This window comes from Pteropus medius, unplaced genomic scaffold, assembly GCF_902729225.1.
Source record: "Pteropus medius unplaced genomic scaffold, Ma_sr-lr_union100, whole genome shotgun sequence".
Lineage (NCBI taxonomy): Eukaryota > Metazoa > Chordata > Mammalia > Chiroptera > Pteropodidae > Pteropus > Pteropus medius.
In genome coordinates this window covers 3,286,569-3,308,905 of record NW_024355008.1, presented here as the reverse complement: position 1 = coordinate 3,308,905, position 22,337 = coordinate 3,286,569, and the positions used below count along the sequence as shown (strand labels likewise).

Here is a 22,337-nt window from a genome sequence, read left to right as displayed (position 1 = left end):
AAATAATATTTTGCTTTTACTTTTCTATTCCCAGATGTGGGAAGATGTTTTCTTCTCTTCCTTTTTTTTTTTTTTTTAATCTTATGTTTAAGATAACTCCTAGCCCAACCTTTACCCATCACTAGAATCACAACAGAAGAGTTTTTCTAGAGGTTGCTTTGTGTTATAAAAACATTATTAAATTAAAATGAATTTTCTGTGCTTATAAAAAAACAACATTTGCAGTCACTTCAGGTGGCTTCGGTGCTGGGCACTTACCCAAGTCCCTGGTTCTGTGGAGTCAGCTGTCCTCCATGTGCCTGGTTCTGCTGCATGTGACTGAGTGTTCAAATGCCTGTCCTTACCAAACTTTTTCAGAAAAGATTCAGCCCTTCGAATGAGAGAATAGGTGGTCATTATGAGACGTCTTTAAAAAAAGAAAGAAAAAAGAAGAAAAAAACTGGATTTTAAACAGGCAAATGCTTCTGCAAGTCTCAGAAGGTTTTGCAGGACTAATCATCACCAACATGAAACTTGAGCTCACCTTTTATAGACCTTTCTTTCCTTCAACTACATTTCTTTCAATTTTCATTTCATTCCCTTATTCCTTTTTTTCCTCTCTGCTTTTGATCTTCTATTTTATACTGTACAGCAATCTTGAGTGGTATGTGTGAAGTGAGCCATCGTCAGCCTGCTGAGGGAAGCCTGCTGGTCTAGAAAAAATCATAAAGTAAGTAACGAGGCCTGAGATTGGATCAGGAGTTCATCTGCACAGTTATCAATGTCCTGTTGTGTTTTGTGAAAGATGCCTGGTCCTTTCAATACTACGTTTTATGTAGCGATGAAAATGGGATATGGAATATCATCATGAAAACTAGTTCGATTGGGATAATAATGGCTAAGAAGCTGTCAATGCAAAAAAAGGAAAAAAATCAACAGGACCCAATTGTGATGAATGAGCCAGACACTGAACCTGTTTAATAATCTCTGCTTTTGTATAGGGGCCTCCAAATAATTTTCACCCCACCAGTCTTTAGAGCATTCTAAGAATTCTACTCCAATAGCTATTATCATTTCTCATTGAGAAGAAAAGTAAGAGGCTGGGAATTGGATGCCACAGGGAAAGGTTTTGACATTCTCTGAAGTTAAGCTTTACTTTATGCTCTACTGTGCTTAGGGATGACCATGTAGAAGGCTGAAGCCCATTGTGTAGGTTTATGTTACTCTATCGACTGTTTAATAACAGTGGCTATCCTGAAAAAGCACATTCCTTTATTAGTAATATCATTGGAATCTCCCTTTATAAAATTTTATTTTATTTAATTGGCTTAGGACACTTAACATTTAAGTTTTCAATTGCTTCTGTGACAGAGGCAAGTTGCCTGTGGCTACTGTGAATGGAGATTAAAATACAGAATAAAATAAAGAGTTCAGTCTTTAATTTCTAGTAAATCCCCTGAACCAAACTCTTTCCCTAAAGGGTAAGTGAATTTAAAGCTAATATAGCTACTAAAAAAGGAGTAACCAGAGGCTATTCCCATTGCCTTCAATCTCCTTTTTAGTGCTGAGAAACCTTTGGTGTTTTCTAGACAAAACAAATTCAGGTTCATGTTTTTTCAGGGACATGTCAGCTCCACAAACAAGTGTACTTATATAATACCATTCTACTCAGGAGTAAATACAAGATACATGAATCTACCAATTTTTTGAATACCATTAATATAAATTTCCTTGTATTTTTGTGGTTAACAACTCTTATTAAAAACATTAAAATGATTCTAGAAAACCTCTTTTAGGTCTTCCTAGTTACATAGACAGGAACTGCAGCTTTTCTTCATTCTTCAGAAGCTGTTTATTCTATAATAAAGCTTTTGAGGTAGATGTTTTCCAGCGATGTTTCAGGTTTTACTTTGAAAGCATGACTGCCATGTCCTCCGTTTTAAAAGTTGAAGTGAAAAGGTAACAGGTTCGAGTAACAATACATTTTTCATTTATAGAAAAAAAAATCAGTGCTCCTATCCTATGAGAAAATAAATATTGAATACCACTACCACATACGCTGCAAGTTGGTTAGCTAAAAAGACAGTAATTCTATTTGAGGCTTTTAGCAAGGAAAAGATAAAATAGTTGAGGTAAAGTAACTGACATTATCTGTTACTATTTTACTTTTAAAATGTAGTGAAGAGTAATGTCATAGATTCCACAAATTTCCAAGGGAAGATTTTAGCAGTTTTCTGAAAACTCTGGGCCCTTTATTAGGAGATTTCTTGTCCTACAGGCTCTTTGACTTGACTGGATATTTAATTTGTGGTACATTGCAGCATATATTTGTATCATAGAATAATTTTAAACATATAAAATATTCATCACTATCTGATAGCTACAGAAGTGAAAATCTGAGCAGTTATCCTGTTCAGAAAAGGACTTCGTGTTTCATAATAGGAGGAAAGATGGCCAATGCCCCTCAGTTCCTAAAGGAGACGGAATTTAGACTAGGAAGGCACCCCGACTTGTAACTTTCTTCAAACGAGATATCTTACTCCCACTTCCTTTAAAATTCATATAACTAAACCTTCAATGATTGAATTGCTCCAACCGGACAATGAAAGCAAAAAGCCCTCCTTGTCACCTGAAGCCATAATAAAGCATAGTTAATGAGTCAGTACTTTAAGATCTTGCTTGCAGGAGAGTTACATCCTTTCTATCATTCTATCTTTTCAATATGAGACATAAAGGCAATTTTGGTTTGGTTCGTTTTTTTTTTTTTTAGAGTCAATCTACAATGATAAAATAGACAGTCACCAGCAATTTGTATAACAAGTAAGGAATCAAGATTGAGTTCCATTCTAGTCCACAAAGTTAACGCTCAGTTACAGAACTGTCTCCAGAGCTGAGCTTTGCCTTCTTTGCCTTGTTATGTACTAGGTATCTGAGACTGAATTATTTCCTTGATGATTTCATCTCATCCAGTTTTATAGTATTTATCATTTTCTAACATACTATATAATTTATTTATCTATAGGTCCTCTCTCTCCCAACACACACCTAAATGTAATCCTCACTGTGCATTCTCCTTGTTCCCTAATGTTTCCCTAATCCCAGAAGAATGCCTGACATACAAGGCGTTCAATAATATTTTGAATAAGTAAATGAATGAAGACAGTAAGCAATTACGGAAGATGTCTTTAACTCTTTTTTACGATTTAAAAGTGGAGAAATGTTTCTCTCAAAGTTAAAGAAAAGGGTAAGACCAGTTTTAACATAATTTTCTATTAAAACAAAGTTTTAGCTTCATACTAAAAAAAATGTATTATGAAGTAAATATAAAAATTTTATATCTCTAAATCTCCTTGCTTGATGAAGTTTGTACCATCCAGATGTTCAGCCTCACTCTCAGTCCCTTTTTTGTTTTAAAATGGACCCGAACTCAATAATATAAAGAAACTCATTTTATATATACATATATGTTATATATGTTTTTTTTATTTTGATTGATATAATCAATCAGCAGCCACAAAATAGTTTTTGACCTCATTTTTCTTCTCTTACCAACTTTACTTTTCATTTTCAGTAACATATGGCTAAATCATAGATACAGCCTAACAGCTTTCTTACTGCACAACTGAATTGTAAGAGAGCTATAGGTTTTTCAGGTACTTACAAAATCAATTGTAGCCCATGTACTCTTATACACAAATGAATTGGCTCTGTGTCCTAATGGGATTTCAAACCACATAGCATTGTAGACAAATTATAAAAACAGATTCAGCCACACTTGAAAGAGGAGCTAAACAAGCTTTATACATAAGTACAATCGATTTCCAGCTCAACACGTAATTTAACAAAATATTTCTAATCTCAGGAGCCTAAAAACCAAATAAATTAGCCTTGCTTTTTGATCAGCATAAACTGTTAGTTGATGTCAGCAAGCAGATATAAGGTTAAAATGTTATTGTATTGAAGGTATTATTGTACCACAAAAGAGGGAAATGTTATTTTTTAAATGTTGAATGTATTAATTTTTAAGACCATCACTGGAATACTAATATATTTTTGCTCATACATCACATGATACTTAAGCCTTTGTTTGTTTTTTCAGGTATTTTTAGATATTTCTTCTTACATACAAGATTTACTGATATATTCTAGATAATTTCAATGAAGAATTCATGGTTTTTACAGTATTTATAGTATCATAATTTCTTGGTAGTTATTAACTTATAGATGATCAATTCCAGGAATTAGCATTACTAAGAATCTGATATCAAATAACTTTAAGAAAGCTTTTAAGTCATTCCTAGATTTATAAAGCATTTCCTTGTTTCTTGGCTTACTCAAGCATACTCATTTCTAGAAATGCCTAGTCAAAACCATTAAAATTAAAATAATTGTAATTGGAGTGCTGATGGTTACAAAAGTGCAATTGCTATATCAATTCAACAATTTACCAATAAAAGTAATGAAATTGTTCTTTTGTATTTTCAGCAAATCTTCGTTGAAAGCCACGAACTGTATAATGGTATGAAAAGTTGTTTTAATGATATCTTTTGTCCTCAGATGGCCCTATAACTTTTAAAACCAAGGATTTTTAAGAAATTTCTGAGCCAAAAATTCAGGCTACAATAATAATTATAATACATATCCTAGAATAATGGGAGTTAGTCCTGAACTCCTTATTTAAATTGAGCATCACTTCTTTTCTAGACTAGGAAACAAACTTCAAGGACTACAAAGGCTAGAAGGTAATGTAAATAAGTGAGGTGAGCCACCTGGTGAATGGGCACACAGGCACATCAAGTGAGTAGCCAGAACTATGTCCAATAAGACAGCACAAAGTTGGCCTAGGCAGCAATGATCATATTCTTTCAGGAGATTATTGCCATGCAGAAATGCATTACATAACATTGCCAGAAATTTCAGATTTTTTTTAAGTAAAGAGCAGATTAAGGTTTTTATTTACGATTGCCCAAATTTTATATACTCTTTCATGTTTTTAAATCATCTGCACATATTGGATTGGATTAAACCTTTGAGATACCAGTTTGCCACTTTGTCTAGAAGATTAAAAAGTAATAATATTTTCTTACTAGAAAAAAATGAGATTGTTTTCTGCTCAAATCTCATTATTTGGGGGCATTACTGCCCAATTAGCCAGTAGTGGCATTTTCCTGAGTCACAGAGTGAATTTCTTATGCCCATTTACACATTCATTACACCAAATGTCCGTGAGCCCCAATATCACAATGTCATGTATTATATTTTATCATATTATAAAGTACCATAACTTGAAGTCCAAATGTACTATCTTGATATTAGTTTTATTATAATTATTTCAAAGAAGATTGATTATACCATTATAGTTACTATTTGGCACCTTCAGAAAGGTATTTGGTGGCATTACCCTACCAAAACAGAGAAAAAGAGATAAAGAACAAAATTGATGTTTTCTAGTTTTTTAAACCTATGACTTTGACCTATAGAAACATATCAGCTATGGAAGAAAATGCAATATATATGGAAAAGTATTCACACCTTGAACCTGTCTTCAAGAATGGAACAAAATTAATCAATTTTTTTCCATCATCATTTTAAAAAAAAAGTTTCTACCTTCTAACTACTCTCCATGTAGCCAACATTAAAAATAATGAGAGAGAGAAAGAGAAATAAGAGAAGGAGAGAGAGAGAGGAAGAGAGGAGAGGGAGAGGGCTGTATAGAGAGAGAGACTATTGATTCTGTTTCTTTGGAGAACCTTTAATATAGCAAGCTAATTTTATACATGTTGCTGCTAAATTCCATTCCCCCATCTATTAACTTTACAAATTTTTTCTTAGTTTTAATTTGTTTGCTCTTGAAATGTTGCAATGAAGGAATTTATGTTTATTCACAATAAACTTTATCTCATTAAAGTTAATTCATTATTTTTGGCTGAATAATTCTTTTGGAAGCTTAATTCTGGTCTTTCATATATTCATTGTCTGCCCAGATTTATCTCAAATACAGAGGATAGCTTCATCAAGGCTAGCTTTTCAAGTCAGAATTACTTAACGTTCTTAGGAAATGGTCTATACCAGCCATACCAATGTGAGTGTTGGAATGCTGTTACTGTTTTTTCCAAGTGTGAAAAGTTTCCTTAATAACTCTTTTGAATGGCACTAAACAAATTATAATGGTCGAATTGAATGACACGGTTTAGTCTTACTTAGTTTATTAAATTCTCAGAAGAGAACAAATCTTTTGAATGAACAATCCCAAATCAATATTGAATTGAGCCTTTGTATTCCAAGGGGATTTAGACCATCTGCTAATTCTGCTGGGCAAAGGTTTTCACATACTCTCAGCTTTGGAGAAGTAGAATCCAATTTTCCTCCAGTTCCCATCTTTTCATCCCACAGTTAAATACTTTGTCTATGTAAAACAAACTTTTGCAACCACCTTGTGTTATTTGAACCCAATGCATTTCTTCCCCACAGTCAACACAGATGGATATATTAAGGACACTGAAAGACTATTGTGCAGATACAATAAGATCTGATGTCTTTTAAAAGTTATTTTCTAAAACATGTGTTAACCATATTTATATAAAACAACTAGTAGGTCAAATAATTATTTTCATTTTTCCCAATAAATATTTTGGAAAGTGAAGGTTATTACACTTTGAAATGCCACAGAAATCTATTGGTATTCTTATCTGACCACTCTTCCCATCTCTCCTACCCCTTTTCTGGACCCAGGCAAGACTTTCATGAACAAGGAATCCATTCAGAACTTAGATACCTGAGCCAATTACCACTCAACAGTTTTCCTATGTACTCCTAGGTGCCAAACAGCAACTCTAATGTTTCTCCAAAAGAAGTCTTAATAGAGAGGGGATTAAACTCTAAGTGGCTTCCTGATTTCCCCATTTCTGAAGTTCAGTGTTAGGTTGCTGAAAGTTCACTTCATTTGTACCATCAGTATCCTAACAGGCTTTAGAAACTGAATGAGTGATGCAATGACTTTTGTGTGTTTGGGAGGTTGCGGGGGATGAAATATTGGAGTAGCTAGCAATCTGTTCCGTTAAAGGCATATACACACATTCAAGCACCTCTCTGTCTTTTGATAACAATTTTTCTGTGATGTTCTAAGTTTCAGGTTTAAACAAGGAATGTGAGATGAAAATTATTATAATTTAAATAATCATATATAGTAACATAAAGACAAAAATGTATTTGCCAATACTGATTCTCAACTCTCCTCTAAGCAAATATTTACTTATGATTTAAATATACAAAGTAAAATGTCCCCAGGGTGGGTATGCACCAATAAACTTCCAGTCTATAAATGCCAAAAGCTGGATTGTGAAAATGGTTCCACACACTCATATTCAATCAGATAAATATGCAGTCTAGATGAAAAAGAAAATATAACTCACACTGAATGGGGGACTCAACAAATTATCAAAGATGAAATTAAACAGGAGAGAAAACACTAAAACTATAGCTTTATGAATGTAATCAGTCATCTGGAAAATGAGTTTTATACAGATATAATGAATTCTCAAGAATAGTTTGTGCAAAGTCCAATAGATGGTGTTAGGCTTGTGTAAACCTTGCCTAGTGCCATTATGGTAGTGATTTCTTGTCCTAAGCCTTGTCCATCATTTCCTGTGCTCTTTGAGGCATGGGGGTGCTGAATATCTACATTTGAACCAGATGATCATGCAAAGTTATTTATAAAAATTTATTGGACTTGGACCCACAGTTGAGCTCTCACCTTGAAATAAGAAGGGGCATTGCTGGAACAAACAACTTTGGCAGTCAGTGTATAATCACTACCTTAGCAAGATGTGGAAATTCCATAGGCAAGAGTTATTTAATGATATTTATCCTAAGTCATTTTTCTTCTATTTCTCCTCCAGTTTTAAGAAAGGCAAACTAGAAATATTAAGATGGGTATGGAATACTTCATATAACCTGAAATTAATGAATAAGATGAACATCTTTGCTAGTATAGCATGTTTTTAAATTCATTTTATTTTATATAATACCTAGATTATAAGGATAACATTCTGGCCAGTGATACGTGTGGGTCTGTTTTTGTTAATAGCTGTGCATTCTGTTTATTGAGGACCAACCCAAGGTCCATTGTACTAGATATGTGGTTAAGAAAATCCTTCAAAGATCAAATGCATTTTTTCTCAAGGTCACTATATTATTATGTTTGTTTCTTTTTAGTCATGGCTGAAGTAGGAGATTTCTACCTACTTCTAAACTGATTTAAGAGATATTATAAGTAACACAAATAGATTTTATAAAGCTATTACAAAAAAATTTAAAGGACAGTGAAAGAGGAACTCAATTTAACAGTCTATCAATAAGAATTGACTAAAATATGAATAACATCTTCAATAGCAAGTTTACAGAAAATGAAGAACATAGACATTCTTTTTTATACTGTTTCTTATCATTGCTCTTTAAAAAAAAAAAGTTGAGAAGAAAAAATAAGTGATAGGAATTTTTTTCTTTCCTGTTAATCTCTCTAAGGTCTTCTGAAAATTTTTCTTTCTTCCAAGTCTTAGCTCTCCTTTTCTTCAGAAATCATCCCTGTTCCAGTTATTTTTAATTGTCTTCCTAAAACTTATTCACTCCACTTCTCTTTCTAATGGAACACAAATTAATTTAGCAGGTAAATTTTGTTTTAAAATACTGAGCTTTCCACGCTCCCATAGATCTGAAGATGGGTGTACGACCCAGTTCTGGGCAAAGAGGTGTAAGAGCAGTTAAGGGCTGGGCTTTTCAGAGCATTATTATCTTCCTGAAAAACTAGGCAAACATACTCAATATATCTTGTGCTCCTTACCTTTTTCTTTCTTTCTTTCTAGAATTGAAAAGTGACGTCTAGAGGGCAATAACTTTTTTTCTTTGTAAATATGAGGAGAATAAAATTGCACTAAGGAGTCAATGCTGAAAACTAAGGGGAGTCTGGGACCTGAATGTCATTGTCATCATAAAAACTCTGAACTACTGTCTGCCTCCAAACTCTATGTTAGTTGAAAAATAAGGTAAGTAAAATAAAATAAAATAGTAAAAGCAAAGCACTTTTTCCGTGACATACAGCTGAATACAACTTTAACTCAGACTTCAGTTCCAGTATGGTTTAGGTACTCCTTCTGTTTCCATGACTTCTCCTACCATCCCAAACACAGTCTTTTCTGTCCCTCACTGTATCATAAATTTCAGGAAGATAAGAGATTATGTCAATCTTTCAATCAATCATGTCCCTAGAACTTTGCCCATGTCTACATAGTACATAGTAGACACCCAATACATTTGTTGAATGGAAGAATAATAAAGAAATTATTGAATAAATACAATACTCACTTCTTTCTACATCTACTACTAACACCTTTGTCCAAAACCTCTATTTTTTTTTTACTTAGACACTGCAGTAGCTCCCTCATGGAACTCCCTGCTTCTCCCTTGCTTAAAAACCCTTCTAAACCTTCTCATTACACTTAGAATAAAATCCAAATCCTTTCCATGTTCTGTAAAGTCTGGCATGACTGGGCTACTATACTTCTCTGAATATATCTCCTTCCTTTCTCTTCATTATACTCCAGCCACATTGGCTTTCTTTCCGTTATTGAAACATTTGAAGTTCATTCTCACCTTAAGGTCTTTATGCCAGATGTTCTATTTCCAGATTTTCACATAGCTGGCTCCTTCTTGCCTCAGTCTAAAAGTCCTCATCAAGCACTCTATCCTGTAACCCTCTTGAGGGACTGTAGAGAAAATATTTTTGTTTCTGCATAGTTAGGGCTTTCTGAGAATTTTTTACTGGAACCTGGACTAAAATGATGTCCTTAAGAGGTAATTTATAACTAATAAGTAATGTGAACTCCAGATAGATTTCCCTGACCAGATAGATTTTCCCTTGCATTTCAAGGGAAGATGAGATCCAGGACAATGGAGACATCCCAAAAAGTGAGGTCCTAGGACCCATCTCATTACTTTTCCAAGGACACTCTCTCAAAAGGGGCAGGAAGACAGCTTTTTTTCTCTCCTGTATAAATGTCCATATATATTGTTTTTTATAGGAGCGACGGGTTTCTCACCTACAACACAGACAGAGTATACGTAGCATGACATCTAGTTCTCATTGCATGGCCCCAGAATGAGGACATTGTAGTACAAGGGTATCAGCACATTATTTGTTATAAATAAATAATTGAAAAATCTGCTCTGCTCCAGAAACTTCATGCTGGAATTCCAGATGACATTAATAAATACAGTATTAAAAACCTAACACCTCCTTTATTTTTTATAGTTTTCGTCATTATTTGATACTGGGTACCCGCATCACTCTATGGTAGTCCACAAGTTCAGTCTTTGCTATGCTTATAGGTAGTGCCTAACAGAGCTCCTAGTGGGAGATGAGTGAATCAATCCTGAAAAGACAATTTTGGGGGAACTGGATTATATAGTTTCCACCAATTTGGTTTAAAGCAGAGGAGAAATGATAAATTTTAGAAAAATTTATATACTATTCTGAAGAAATAGTATATGTAACATATATTTGAAAATTAAGGTTTCTATAAAGTGCCTGAAATACAGATATTTCATTTTTTAATGAACTGATTTTTTATGACTTAGCTACTATCTCTATAAAGAGATGTATATTTTTAAATAAATATGAATAATTTATCTTTATTCCTGCAGAAAAAGTGAGTTGTGCAGGACCAAGACTTCTCTCAAAAAGCAGTTTTAGTTCTTCTCAAAGTTCTGAACGAGAACACAATTAAATCCTCAGAGTTCCTCATCATACATTAACTGGAAAACTTTAAAAGAGTATATTTTAGTAATTCTCATCTCTATTACATGAGTACTGACAACAATTTAAATTTGAGGAGGACTACACCTTAACAGCATTTCACTTCACAGAACCCACAGAGTGGACTAGTTAAGCATCATCCACTTGAATATTGAAAAATACCTTCAAAAAATGGTAATTTTCATTTTGATGGAGTTGATATTGAGCACTTATGATAATATTTGTACAATTCATTCAAGCTGATCATCTCATTGTAGAAATAAAATGAATATATTAACACCATAAATATTCAGAAAATGTAGTTCTTAAAGATTTCACTCAAAGAGAAAGACTTTAAATTATGGTGGTAGATTAGAGAGGGCCTAGAATTAACTAGCCATTCTCTTCAAACTTTCAACATTTTAAACTATGGTTTGTAGTAAAAATCATTTATTCTTTAAGAACTGATGAATGTAGCAGATTTTTAAAAGTTCTATCATAAAATGCTAATCAAAATTTTCTATAATTTGACGAGAAAGTAAGCAAAATATAAATTTCTGAAAGCAAAGCTAACCATAATCATCACATTTGATCAACCATTTAGGAAGATATCCATCCTCAAAGATTATTTACAAATGTTTTGCAATTGTGAATAATGGTAGATATCAACTAAATATAACTGATAAGCTATATGATTGAACACTGTAAGGTCGCAATACCCAAAGCTTTTAGAAGGGTGAAACCTGGATAAATAAGAATCAAGAATTAAATATCCTATAGTTGTGTCTCTATCATACTCCATAGAACAGGGCACCCAGATTGGCAGGTATGAGCCTCTAGCTTTCTCAGAAGTTATGTTCCTGTAGTAAATGGTGCACATCAAGCTATTAACATTGTTTCTAAAGATCATCTAAATCTTTTATATGTGAGTTTTCTTAAAATCATCTGATTTTCCAAATAGACATCTTTTCTAGGAAGAAAATGTGCTGGTCCCCCAATATCAGTATTTCCAACCATTTATCAATTCAAAATAAATTAATCCATGAGGCTCTTGTCATTTGGCAGACATGAAACAGTCTTCCCAGAGGCTAATACTTACAGAGGAAAATTAAATCAAGCTCCTAAACCTACAAAACTGAGAAATAGGATTTGAAACGATAGTGATATTATAAATAGCACTACATTATACATTACACATATAAACTATACATCACATACTTCATCTATTATACAGGATATAAAGCAATATTGAAAAAGCGATGCTCTTGCTAATTCCTAATCCTTCCAAAGAAAGATATTTATGAAAGCCTGAGGTGAGGGCTGGGTACATAATTTGCAGGGCTCAGTGTGAAATGAAAATATGGGCCCCATATTCAAAGGGTAAAAAATAAACTTTTTTCATTCTTCTACAGTCTCTTAACCTGTCGTGGTGACTTTTATTTGCTTTTAGTGTCATGCTTCCCTGGGAATGAGGATACCTACTGGACAAGTGCAGACCCTCGCAAGTACCCTCTCTGCACCCATTCCTAAGCCCCACTGGGGGCAGAGGACAGCAGAAGTCACTGGGTATAGGCAAGGGAGTGGGTGGCTGGGCACCCTACCAGGGAGAGTAGGAAGGTGACAGGAGGCAGGGCCACATGTGAATAGATAGAGGCTCCAAGACCCCAGTGCAGCTTCCATTGTCCCACTGGGATGATTTTGACTACAAAATATAAATTTGAAGATAAAATTATTAAGAATTCCCGGATGACCACATTGTATCAAATCCTAAGCATTGGGCCCAGTGTGACTGCTCTGGTCACACATCCATGGACCTGGCCCTCCCTGAGGCAGAAGCAGTTACACAGTCTCTCTGTCCGGGTCCTGGCTCTGACTTAATCAGCCTCATCTGTTCCCACCATCTATGGGCTAGTTTGGTTGCTTCTGGGTCCCCGTGCTGATGTGATCTTTGTAGAGAACCCCAATCTCTGTCTGTCATTGCTCTGTACATAGTTGCCCTCAACTACATACATATTGCTCTTGATGCAGAAATTTACATTTCTAATAGCTAAGTCACAAATTCCTGCAGGACACCAAGTAGAAGGTACAGCACTCCTCTGAAACCTCGTTCAAATGCTAATGTTCCTTTTTAGTTACTCCAGTGCAGGAAGGTGGGGTTTGAGAGACCTCTATGACTTAAGTCAGGTCCAGACTGAGAGAAGCTTGGAAAAGATAGCCCCATGACTCAAGTATCCTCTCCTCTGTGTGAGGCTCTTATCTCTGACTATAAAAGACACCACCAAGAAGGACTGAACTGCCAGTTATTGATTAAGCTGGGCATGTGCATTTGAATAGCTCTATGAGTTATAATGAACTGGGAGTGTAAGAAGCCTGGTCTGAGATATTAGAGACTTCTGTCTTGACTACCTCTTCACTGAAACACAGGGTCTAAAACGCCATTTTGTTTATTAGTCCAAGTATGACCTTGAACAAGTCACTTCATATTTCTCTCATGTTCCATTAGTTAAAAATCTAAAGGTTGAAATTAAGGTCTCTAAGCACCTAACGAGTTTCAAATATGTTCCATTCCATGAGAGAAAACAGAAAACGTAGAGAAAAGGTAACAAAAAAGTCTCTTTTCAAACAAATCTGAAAAGTATCTTTAATTATCTTTTTTTTTTACTTCTAGTCTGTCATGGATTACCTGATGTGTCCATTCAGCTACTCTGGGAGGCAGATGCTGGGATGTTGTTAGGAGTGCAAGAGGTCCACTGGGGCGGAGAGGGGATAAGGAGTGGGCAGTGCCTGTAAAAGACAAAAAAGAAAGAAACAGGAGTGAGCAGGAAAAGCTTTCAGACAGGACACAGGTCCAAAACTCATGAAAGGAAAGGACCGGAAGAGCAGAAATGGGCAGAGAAAGCCTCAGAGTGCTGCGAACCTGAAAATGCCTCAGGTAACCTGATGGTGAGCTCCAGAGCAAAGATGGTCCATTAAGGAAGTTCCACATTGGGCAGTAATGGCCAGACAGAGTACAAAGGAACAATGGACAGACTGGCCAGATTAAGCTCTTGAGGTGGTTTCCGTGGTGCTACGGCTGGAGGTGGTCATCTAATTGCATTCATTGTAATGATGACAATGTGAAAGGCATATTATTGCCTGAAGGGAGATCCACAGTATACAAGCCCCATGACTGCCCAACGTTAACTATAAAAGCAACATGCAGGTGTTAAGAAACCATTTGTTTTTAACAGATTCTATCACAGACTTATGTTCCTGGGATTCTGTTCTAGTATTTTCAAAGTGAGAGGACAGTTAATCGTCATTAATAAGTATTATATAATTAATGATAATTAAAAAAATTTTTAAAAAGACATAGAGAATTTCGTAGATGGAAGGAATCTTAAATTATGTAGCCCAACCTTTTCATTCGACAAAGAGAAAACAGAGGCCCCAACATGCTAAGTACCCAATATCACCACTGGCTGGTGAGCTCCAAGGCAAGGAATGGAGCCGACACCTTCTCATTCCCAAACCAGGCCTCTGTTAAAGGAGTTAAACAATGAAAGAGAAATTTTATTTCACCAACAGTTCAGACTTTAAAATATATATATTTAGAATTGGGAACAACTGTTCTCTCTAGTTAAAGCTGACACATTGAAGCAGGCTGCTAAAAGTTTCTAACAGAATTCAGCACCACCAAAGCCATATGGGATGGATCATATTATTTGGTCTCCAACAAGTAATAAGATGACACATTGATGACAAGTGGTTTACACTTTATTTAACACATTTTACCTTTATGGATTTGAATCCATAGCAACCTGGAAGATGTACACATGCTCCTCCAAAAGTTTTAGCTTCTTGTTCCTTTCACCACATGATTCCAAGTCTTCTGTTATCTTTCTTTACTTTCTGCTATTGATAGTCAACATGGCTATCTGATTTAATTTAACATTTATAATGAAAACAACCATTGTTTCCATGAAGCAGAGATTTGGAACAATGAAAATTGAGAAGCCATCTATCTTTCTCCTGAGATAAGTGTGAATAGGATGAGGTAAGCCAAAAATGAACCTCAAGGAGCTAAATAAAAGAAAGTGAATTAACTCATCCTCTCCCTGCAAACCAGAGAATGAGCCAAATGAGTAAGTCTCAACAAAGTATTTATTTAGAAAAATGCACAGATTATTAGATGCTCTCAGTATGACTCTTATTTTGAGATCATCATAATATCAAATACTTCACTCATGAGTCCACTCCAAATTATAATGCTTGTAATACAGAAAATAATAATCTGTAATCATATCATTGTCAGGTAAAGAAATATTAGAATAGCTGTTATTAGCTTGAAAGACACTGATGTCTTTCTAAAAAATACCTAAAAATATTTTGTTGTTTCAAGGACTAGGAAAAGTATATACTACTAAGCTAAGTGACCCTCAGGAAAAGGGCCCTGAGGGGCTACAGCTTGATATGGCATTTTCTATTATGTAAATGTAAAATGTAACCTTGTATGTCAGAAAACAACTGGCTGATGGAGTTCTTCCTATTGGCTCACCACTATACTGGGTGCTGTCTCTAGGCAGAAAAGAAGTAGACAGCAAATTTCTTCTATCAAAGCACTTAGAGTTAAGCTGGAAATACAAACCATACAGGAGAAAGTTGAAGGGTTAGTATATCCTGCTTCATCTTGGCTCTGGTCTCTTCTTAGAGCTGTTTCACCGCTTAGACTTGGATCAATAGAGTTTTGTTGATGCTGGCAAATAAAAGTTCTCCATCATATGTTATATCGAATTCTAATAGAAACACCTGGAGCACAAAAGTAAAAGCAGATTAACTATTAACTCACCCTTACCTCATTTCTAACCAGTTAACACATAGGTCCTGGCATTGTTCTCTTGGACAGTTTCTATACCCTCTAAAACTAGGAATTTCTAAACAAATGCCTAGATGCGGGCAGAGTACCCAGGCAGAGTGTTTCAAAGGCTCAAAATGGAAAAGGCACAGGAAAATAAATCGGTTGGACTACTTAGTGGTAAATGCTTCATTTTCTTGTTGTGTTTACCCTTCTGACCCAACAGAACAGTAATGTATATCCTCTCACTGAATTCTTAATAAGGTTATTTACACTGCATATTCAATGAGTTTGTGCCCTATGCAATAAATCCGCAGTTCTGAAATGTGCGTGAGGGTGCAGACACTGCTATTGGAAGAATTAACCTTGTAAATGAGGAGCACCCTCACTGAAGCTCTGGATTTTGATTATTCAAGAATGACACAGGAATACAGGCAGTTTTCTGCAGAATTATAATGATCAGCCTTGCAAATAGCCACTGACTATGAATAAGTAACAAAATCTTGACAACAGTGACGAATTCTGACTTCATTTAAAAAATATCCTTGTGTTTGTAATTTTCAATGCCAATAGAGGAAAGAAATACTGTGACTATCTCTGATACATAGAATTAAGGGCTTATTCATCAGTAGTGATCTGTATTTTGAACAGGTTGGACTGAGGAAAGCCAAGAGGAGGAAACACAGGCAGAGTAGAAACTTTTTAAGCTACATTGTCTGCTGCTCACAGCCCCTAGTATACCCCAGAGATTCTATGTCCCATCCTCCACTCAAACATTCTGATGCAACTTCAACAACCACAGCTAAGACATACCAGAATAAACTAAAATTTTATCAATTGCCTGATATACTAAGAGGTTTTAGAAATCTAAGGATATGATGAAGCCACTAAGTTACATCAAACAAATTACCAGGGAGCAAAGAAAAATCAAATATTTTCTCTCTTAGGTAAAAATTACTGAGGTAAACCATTTGACTTTAATTACAACCAGTTTTCTAACAAAGGAAAAAACGTGAGAATTAACATTGGACTTGTAGATTTTTCCTCAGCTTTGCCTTCCTTCAATTCATGACAGCTATCTCCTCTTCTTTGTACCTTGAAGAGGCACAAGGAGAGGATATTTTAGAGTCAATAATTGAGAAGAATATTAAAAAGCTATTAGCTTAGAAGCAAAAACTCATCTTCCTAATGTCCTTTAAGCCTATATATAAAACTCAACTACCAGGCCTGAGCGTTAGGGAGTAGATGGAGGGAGAAATTCCTCTCTTCTATATGAATAGTACAGAATTTATACCATTCACAGTAATAAATATAAATCCCACTGCTGATTATGGTATAGGTGAGGTTACAGGGGTATACTTATTTGTAAAAAGTGTACAGCTAAGATTTGTGCATTTCAATGTCTTGATAGCTCACCAAAAGAAAGGTTAATAATAATAATAATAATAATAATAATAATAATAATAATTGAGTAGGGGTGCAGAGTTACTGAGAACAAAGATAAAAAAATACAAGAATAGCTGAATATTGATAATATTTTAAGCTCAGTGATGACACACAGGGGTTCATTATCCTATTCTATTTATTTTGTACATGTTTGAAATTCCCCATAATAAAAGGTTAAAAAAATAATTATTATTTTAATTTTATCACCAACCCACAGCCACAACTTTTATCAATATGAGGATCATTTTAAGTCTACTCATTGTTTGACATTTAACAATGCAAGCTGAAGACATCAGCTTCACACAACCCAATCTGAAGAAAATAACTTGACATCTTTTAATTTCTGGGTTTTTGCTTGAATGAAGATGAGGCATTAAAGAAGCTTGCTCATAATCATCAAATAATATTCTATTGTCTCAGAAAGTCAGGGACACCACATGAACAACTCTGCACAATTAGGAGTTTTTTGGTCTGCAGTGCTGTATGTATTTCTTTGCACCTTAAATTGACTGAGGACAAGCATTTGTAAAGATTTTAAAATTAAGGTCACTAGAAAGCATTTATGAAAATATTGTGGGCCAAGAAATGCCACAGTATATCAAGGCTTTAAAAAAATTACATATAATACTTTTTTACTTCTAAAAAGGATTGTTGGGTTATGAGCTGTTAAAAGAAGCAATCAGACCTCTAGGGGGAAAAATATGCCTTTGCCTACAAACACATTCATTATGGGGATAACCTTAGTTTTTTCAGCTTGACTTTAGTTAAAATTGTTTTCAAAACATCTAAACTTTAAAAACAAGAATGAGATGAAAAGTTTTGTGTAGCCTAAATTACCTAATTACTTTTTATATCTCCTTCATTTTTTTTATCTCCTCTTTACTACAGCTTGTGTGTCTAATATTTGAGTAGCAACAGCATGAGAACTCAAATAACCCAACCACTCATAAAGGAGGTTTCCATGTCAAGTCTGTACTTAGCATTCTACTCAGTAGTTTCCTTTTCATAACAAAGAACAGTAAGCCAATAATTATCATGTCAAAAGGCCAAACATAACAAACTAAAATTTAGGCAAAATTAGTTGGTTTGGGTCCTGTCATGACTCATTTCAAAAACTACTAGACACAGTTAATGCTCTCTTCCTAGGAATAGGCCAAGAGTATAGTACCTAGTCTTTTAAAGCATCTCGTGAAGACAACCTGTCAATCGAATGGACTGAGTACCCATAATATGCAAAACATTCAGAAGAGATCAGAACAAAAGCTTCCTTGCATTATATGCACATCATATACAACTGTTAAGACACTTAGCTTTGCAGTAGTAATAGCAAAGATTGTACAAGCCTGACAAATGTCACAATGCCAGGACATGAAAACATCAATAATGACTGCATCTAAAAATTTAATTTAAGTAACCTTTTGATATATATATAGTATAGATATCATATCTATCTATTGATAGATAAGATAGATGATAGATAGATGATAGATAGATAGATAGATAGATAGATAGATAGATAGATAGATAGATAGATAGATAATAGATAGACAGACAGATAGGCGAGGGAGAGAGATTATATATATAATCATTCATATTGATTCATGATTATATATATGTAATCATTCATATTGCAGTGTTGTGTTTTGTTTGTTTGTTTGTTTGTTTGTAATTGTAAGACACTAGGCAGAATTTAAATTCCTATTGGCAGAAGACAGGTTAACTGAATTAAATTGCATCCACATGATAAATAGCATACAGCCATTAAAAAATAAAAAAGGACAGTGTATGTCTATATAATACTTACCTGGAACTAGCAAACTAGGAGCTGATGCCTGAATAATGAGAAGGAGCTATTCACATGAAGATCTATGGTTAGAATATGCCAGGGTTAGGTGACAAAGAAAGCGAAACATCCTGGGCAGGATGTACTATTCTCAAAAGGCCACCAATGACCGAAATGAGGTAGATGAGGAAGGGGAGGAGATGAAGATTGAGATCTGTGCATGAACCAGATCACATACAGCCCTGACGGACGGTCATGGTAGAGAGTGATATTGTATCCTGATTATAATGGGAACCAACAGAATATTTTCAGCACATGCCATAGTTTATGTTTTAAAATAGTCACTCTACCTTCTGTATGGAACTTGGATTGTATAGGGGTAATAGTAGAGTGGGGTGGCCATTGAAGCAGTTCTTGCAAGAGACTTGGAGTGGTGTTAGTACAAATGTAATAAAGTAAATGATTTAGGAAACATTCTAGAGATTAAATGCTTGTTTCTTCTTCCTTTACGTAGTTCTTACTTTCTTTTATTTCTAATACAATGGTGCCTTTATATTACTGAATTTTATCATCCCAACTTGTATACTTTTTGAAAGCAGGTGGGGCATAAATATAAAGTTTTAAGTAATGTAAGTGTATGTGTGTGTGTGTGCCTGTGTGTGTAAAGATAAGAGTTAAGTAGCAACAGTATGAATATGCATATGGAAGGAGCAAAAGCCAGTAATCCAACAGACATGCCTTTGAATTTGTATTTTTAAAGATTCTATTTTCTTTATATTTAAATAGCTATGCTCATGGTGGTATGAAGACTGAGTTAATATTAAAAGTGCACAGTACAATGTCTAGCACATTGAAGTTGTTCAGCAATTGCTTGGGATTAAAATGGGAGGAACTTGGATATCATACTATGGGGAAGATCTGAGGATTTGTGAGCAGGGGGCTAGGGTGCCAAGCAGTGGTTTAGAAAGGTAATATATAAGTAGTTCTAGCAGGTAGTATAGAAAGGGGAAAGGCCAGTTAGGAGATTATTGCATTCTTCTCAACATCTATATTAGAAAGGGAAAGAAGAGAACTCATTATCACCACTGACAAACAAAGAAGAAAATGACTCACCTCAGGTCAAACAACAAACTAGGGGCAGGAAGGAGACCAGGCTGGAAAATCATGCTTCTTAGTCTAAGTACACTAATTCTCTAGACCTCTGCTGCCTACATTATTCAAATACTGGATGTGAATCTGGCTATTCATATGATCTTTGTTAAATATTAAAGCTCTCTACAACCCAATAGATAAATAGTATACCAAAGACCAGAGAAAAGTGAAAATTGTAGTTTCTCCTAAGTTCTAAAATGTTTTCCCTTCCTTGAGTTTTGTCTCAAATTTTCATTTTTTTTCTAAAGTCCAAGATTTTATTTAAATGGCATCAAACTACTCCTTGCACTACTAAATTTATATGTCTATATGTGTCTATGTCATGTGCACGTGTTCGTTCACATACACATTTACCTTGAAGGTGTCACCATTAACTCAACTGTGCAAAAAATGCTTCTAAAGAGAAACTATTATTTAGTTTACCACATCTTTAGAATAAGTAAAGGTTTTAACGAATAGCTGAAAGGAAGTACTGCAATCAGCACATATGAGAATTTAAAAGCCATAGTGATTAGTGAAGGAAATGGCCTACACTATGAAAACAAAAGGCAAAGTTATAAAAGATTTTTTACTAAAAAATTGTTAAAATTTTGTTGAGCTCCAGTGCGTATTCAGATCAGGGAAATGTGAAGCAATATCCAGAACAGGTAAGTAGTGGATAATGTCATCGTGTAGATTCACCCAGCAGTGAGGAGTAGTAACTCCCATGAGCTCCCTGCATTTATGCTGCCCCAGACCTAGAGATGTACCTTTTGGGACAGAATAGAAAGAACCTACATAATAAAGCCCAAATAGTTCTGCTTTTTAAATTTAAGACTTTAACTTGTAAAATACTCCATCAGAGTTCTCTTACTTGTTTTCAAGTTATACTTGAAGAAGGTACCAAGGTTATTTTTTGAGTATCAGAGCAAGACTAATTGACACATTGATTGGGAAGTCTCTTGTCAACCTCCTTCTTCAAGCAACCTTCACTTGCAAAGAAGGGGCTTTACTTAAGTCTACCCAATGAAAATTTGCTATTAGTGATTATATTAACTAAAGCAGTAAGAGGAAAGAGATAATGGAAAGGAAAAAAGGACTTTCCCTCACATTTTGCCATTGATTCCAACTGACAAAAAGTCTCTTCTTGATCAAATTTTAGTTGGGCTTCTCTGAGCCTTCTTCTTAACTAGATCTTGACCTTGGCCTTCCATGTTCATCCCTGCTGAACCCAGTTTTATCAAAAACTGCTAAGTCACCTCTGCATCTTTGATATCTGATCACTGATGATATCTGATCAAGTTCATCATCCCCCACTTTGATATCTGATCATCTTGCCTTTAGCAAGAATCTTATTAAGTTTGTTTAGCAAGAATCTTCCTAACCTTGATATCTCCTCTTAGTAATTTTCCACCTACTGACCCCCTACTCTGCTCCCTGGCAATAAATTCACACTTATTCTTGTTGTATTAGAAATTGAGGTCAGTTTAATGCTGAAGTCTCTTTCCCCTGTTGTGATAATATGAGGTAAACTATCTTTACCACCTTTAACTAGTATTCAGCTCTGTTTTTCTTTAACTCTAGATAGAAGCTCTCCCTATTATACAGCATCCTTACATTTCTTGCAACACCATTAATTTTCCTCATGATAGTAAAACTAGCACTGAGCATACACTAAGCTGATGGCCAAGAAAGGTTTTCCGACTCTAACTGAATTGAAGAATATGAAAAATACACTGTGAGGAGTGGTAGAAATAGTTGAAAAGAAAGTAAGATACATTTCATTCTTATTTTCTTCCTCTTCTCCTCCTTCTCATTAAATAATTTTTTATGTGCCTGTCATTGTTGCTAAACATTTTACTTGTATTATTTTACTTAATCCTCACTGCAAACCTCTGAGATTTGAACTAAGTGATCTGTTTTAAAAATGAGACCGCTGAATCATAGTAAGTGAAGGGGGCCAAGACTCTAGTCACTTGAATCTAGAGCACATTCATAGCCACTGTGCTTAGAAAAGTTGCCACATGGAGAAATGGAGACCGCACAGAAGCTGGAAATAGAACACCATGCTAATGAATTACCAAAAAGTTTAGTATAGGTTGCGGGTATAGGAAAGAGGGGAAGGGGTAAAGGCAGACTTTAGAGAGAGCCAGCACCACCTCATCTGAATGCTGCCTCTGCTATCCCTGTGATATTCGGGAAGTTATTTATCTTCTCCTGGCCTCAGTTTCCTCATCTAGTCTGTGTTGTTTTAGCTATTTTTCATATTATTACCATATTTCCTAGATCCCAAAAGGGCAGGTCTTTTCAGTTTGATGTCTCTAAAAATCCATATGTGTCATATAATCGATATAAAATAATATTTTCAGCTGAAA

At 34.9% G+C, this 22,337-nt stretch overlaps 1 protein-coding gene across 8 annotated transcripts in view; it reads right to left on the bottom strand.

The window, feature by feature from the left end:
• Window positions 1-22,337, bottom strand: part of ZPLD1 (zona pellucida like domain containing 1) — a 220,317-nt gene that overhangs the window by 59,347 nt on the left and 138,633 nt on the right. For 2 of the 8 annotated variants that reach the window (XM_039856842.1, XM_039856835.1), the window contains exons 2-5: window positions 15,396-15,556; window positions 13,452-13,552; window positions 524-692; window positions 259-370 (exon numbers count right to left, since the gene is read on the bottom strand). Coding sequence is in view for 1 of the 8 variants with exons in the window: in XM_039856843.1 (XP_039712777.1) it covers window positions 259-396 (138 nt within the window). In the remaining 7 variants the exon portion in view is untranslated. Of the gene's footprint in view, window positions 1-258; window positions 407-523; window positions 693-9,627; window positions 9,731-13,451; window positions 13,553-14,213; window positions 14,288-15,395; window positions 15,557-22,337 lie in introns of those variants that run through there. The other 6 variants (XM_039856837.1, XM_039856843.1, XM_039856836.1 and 3 more) reach the window with 6 other exon arrangements.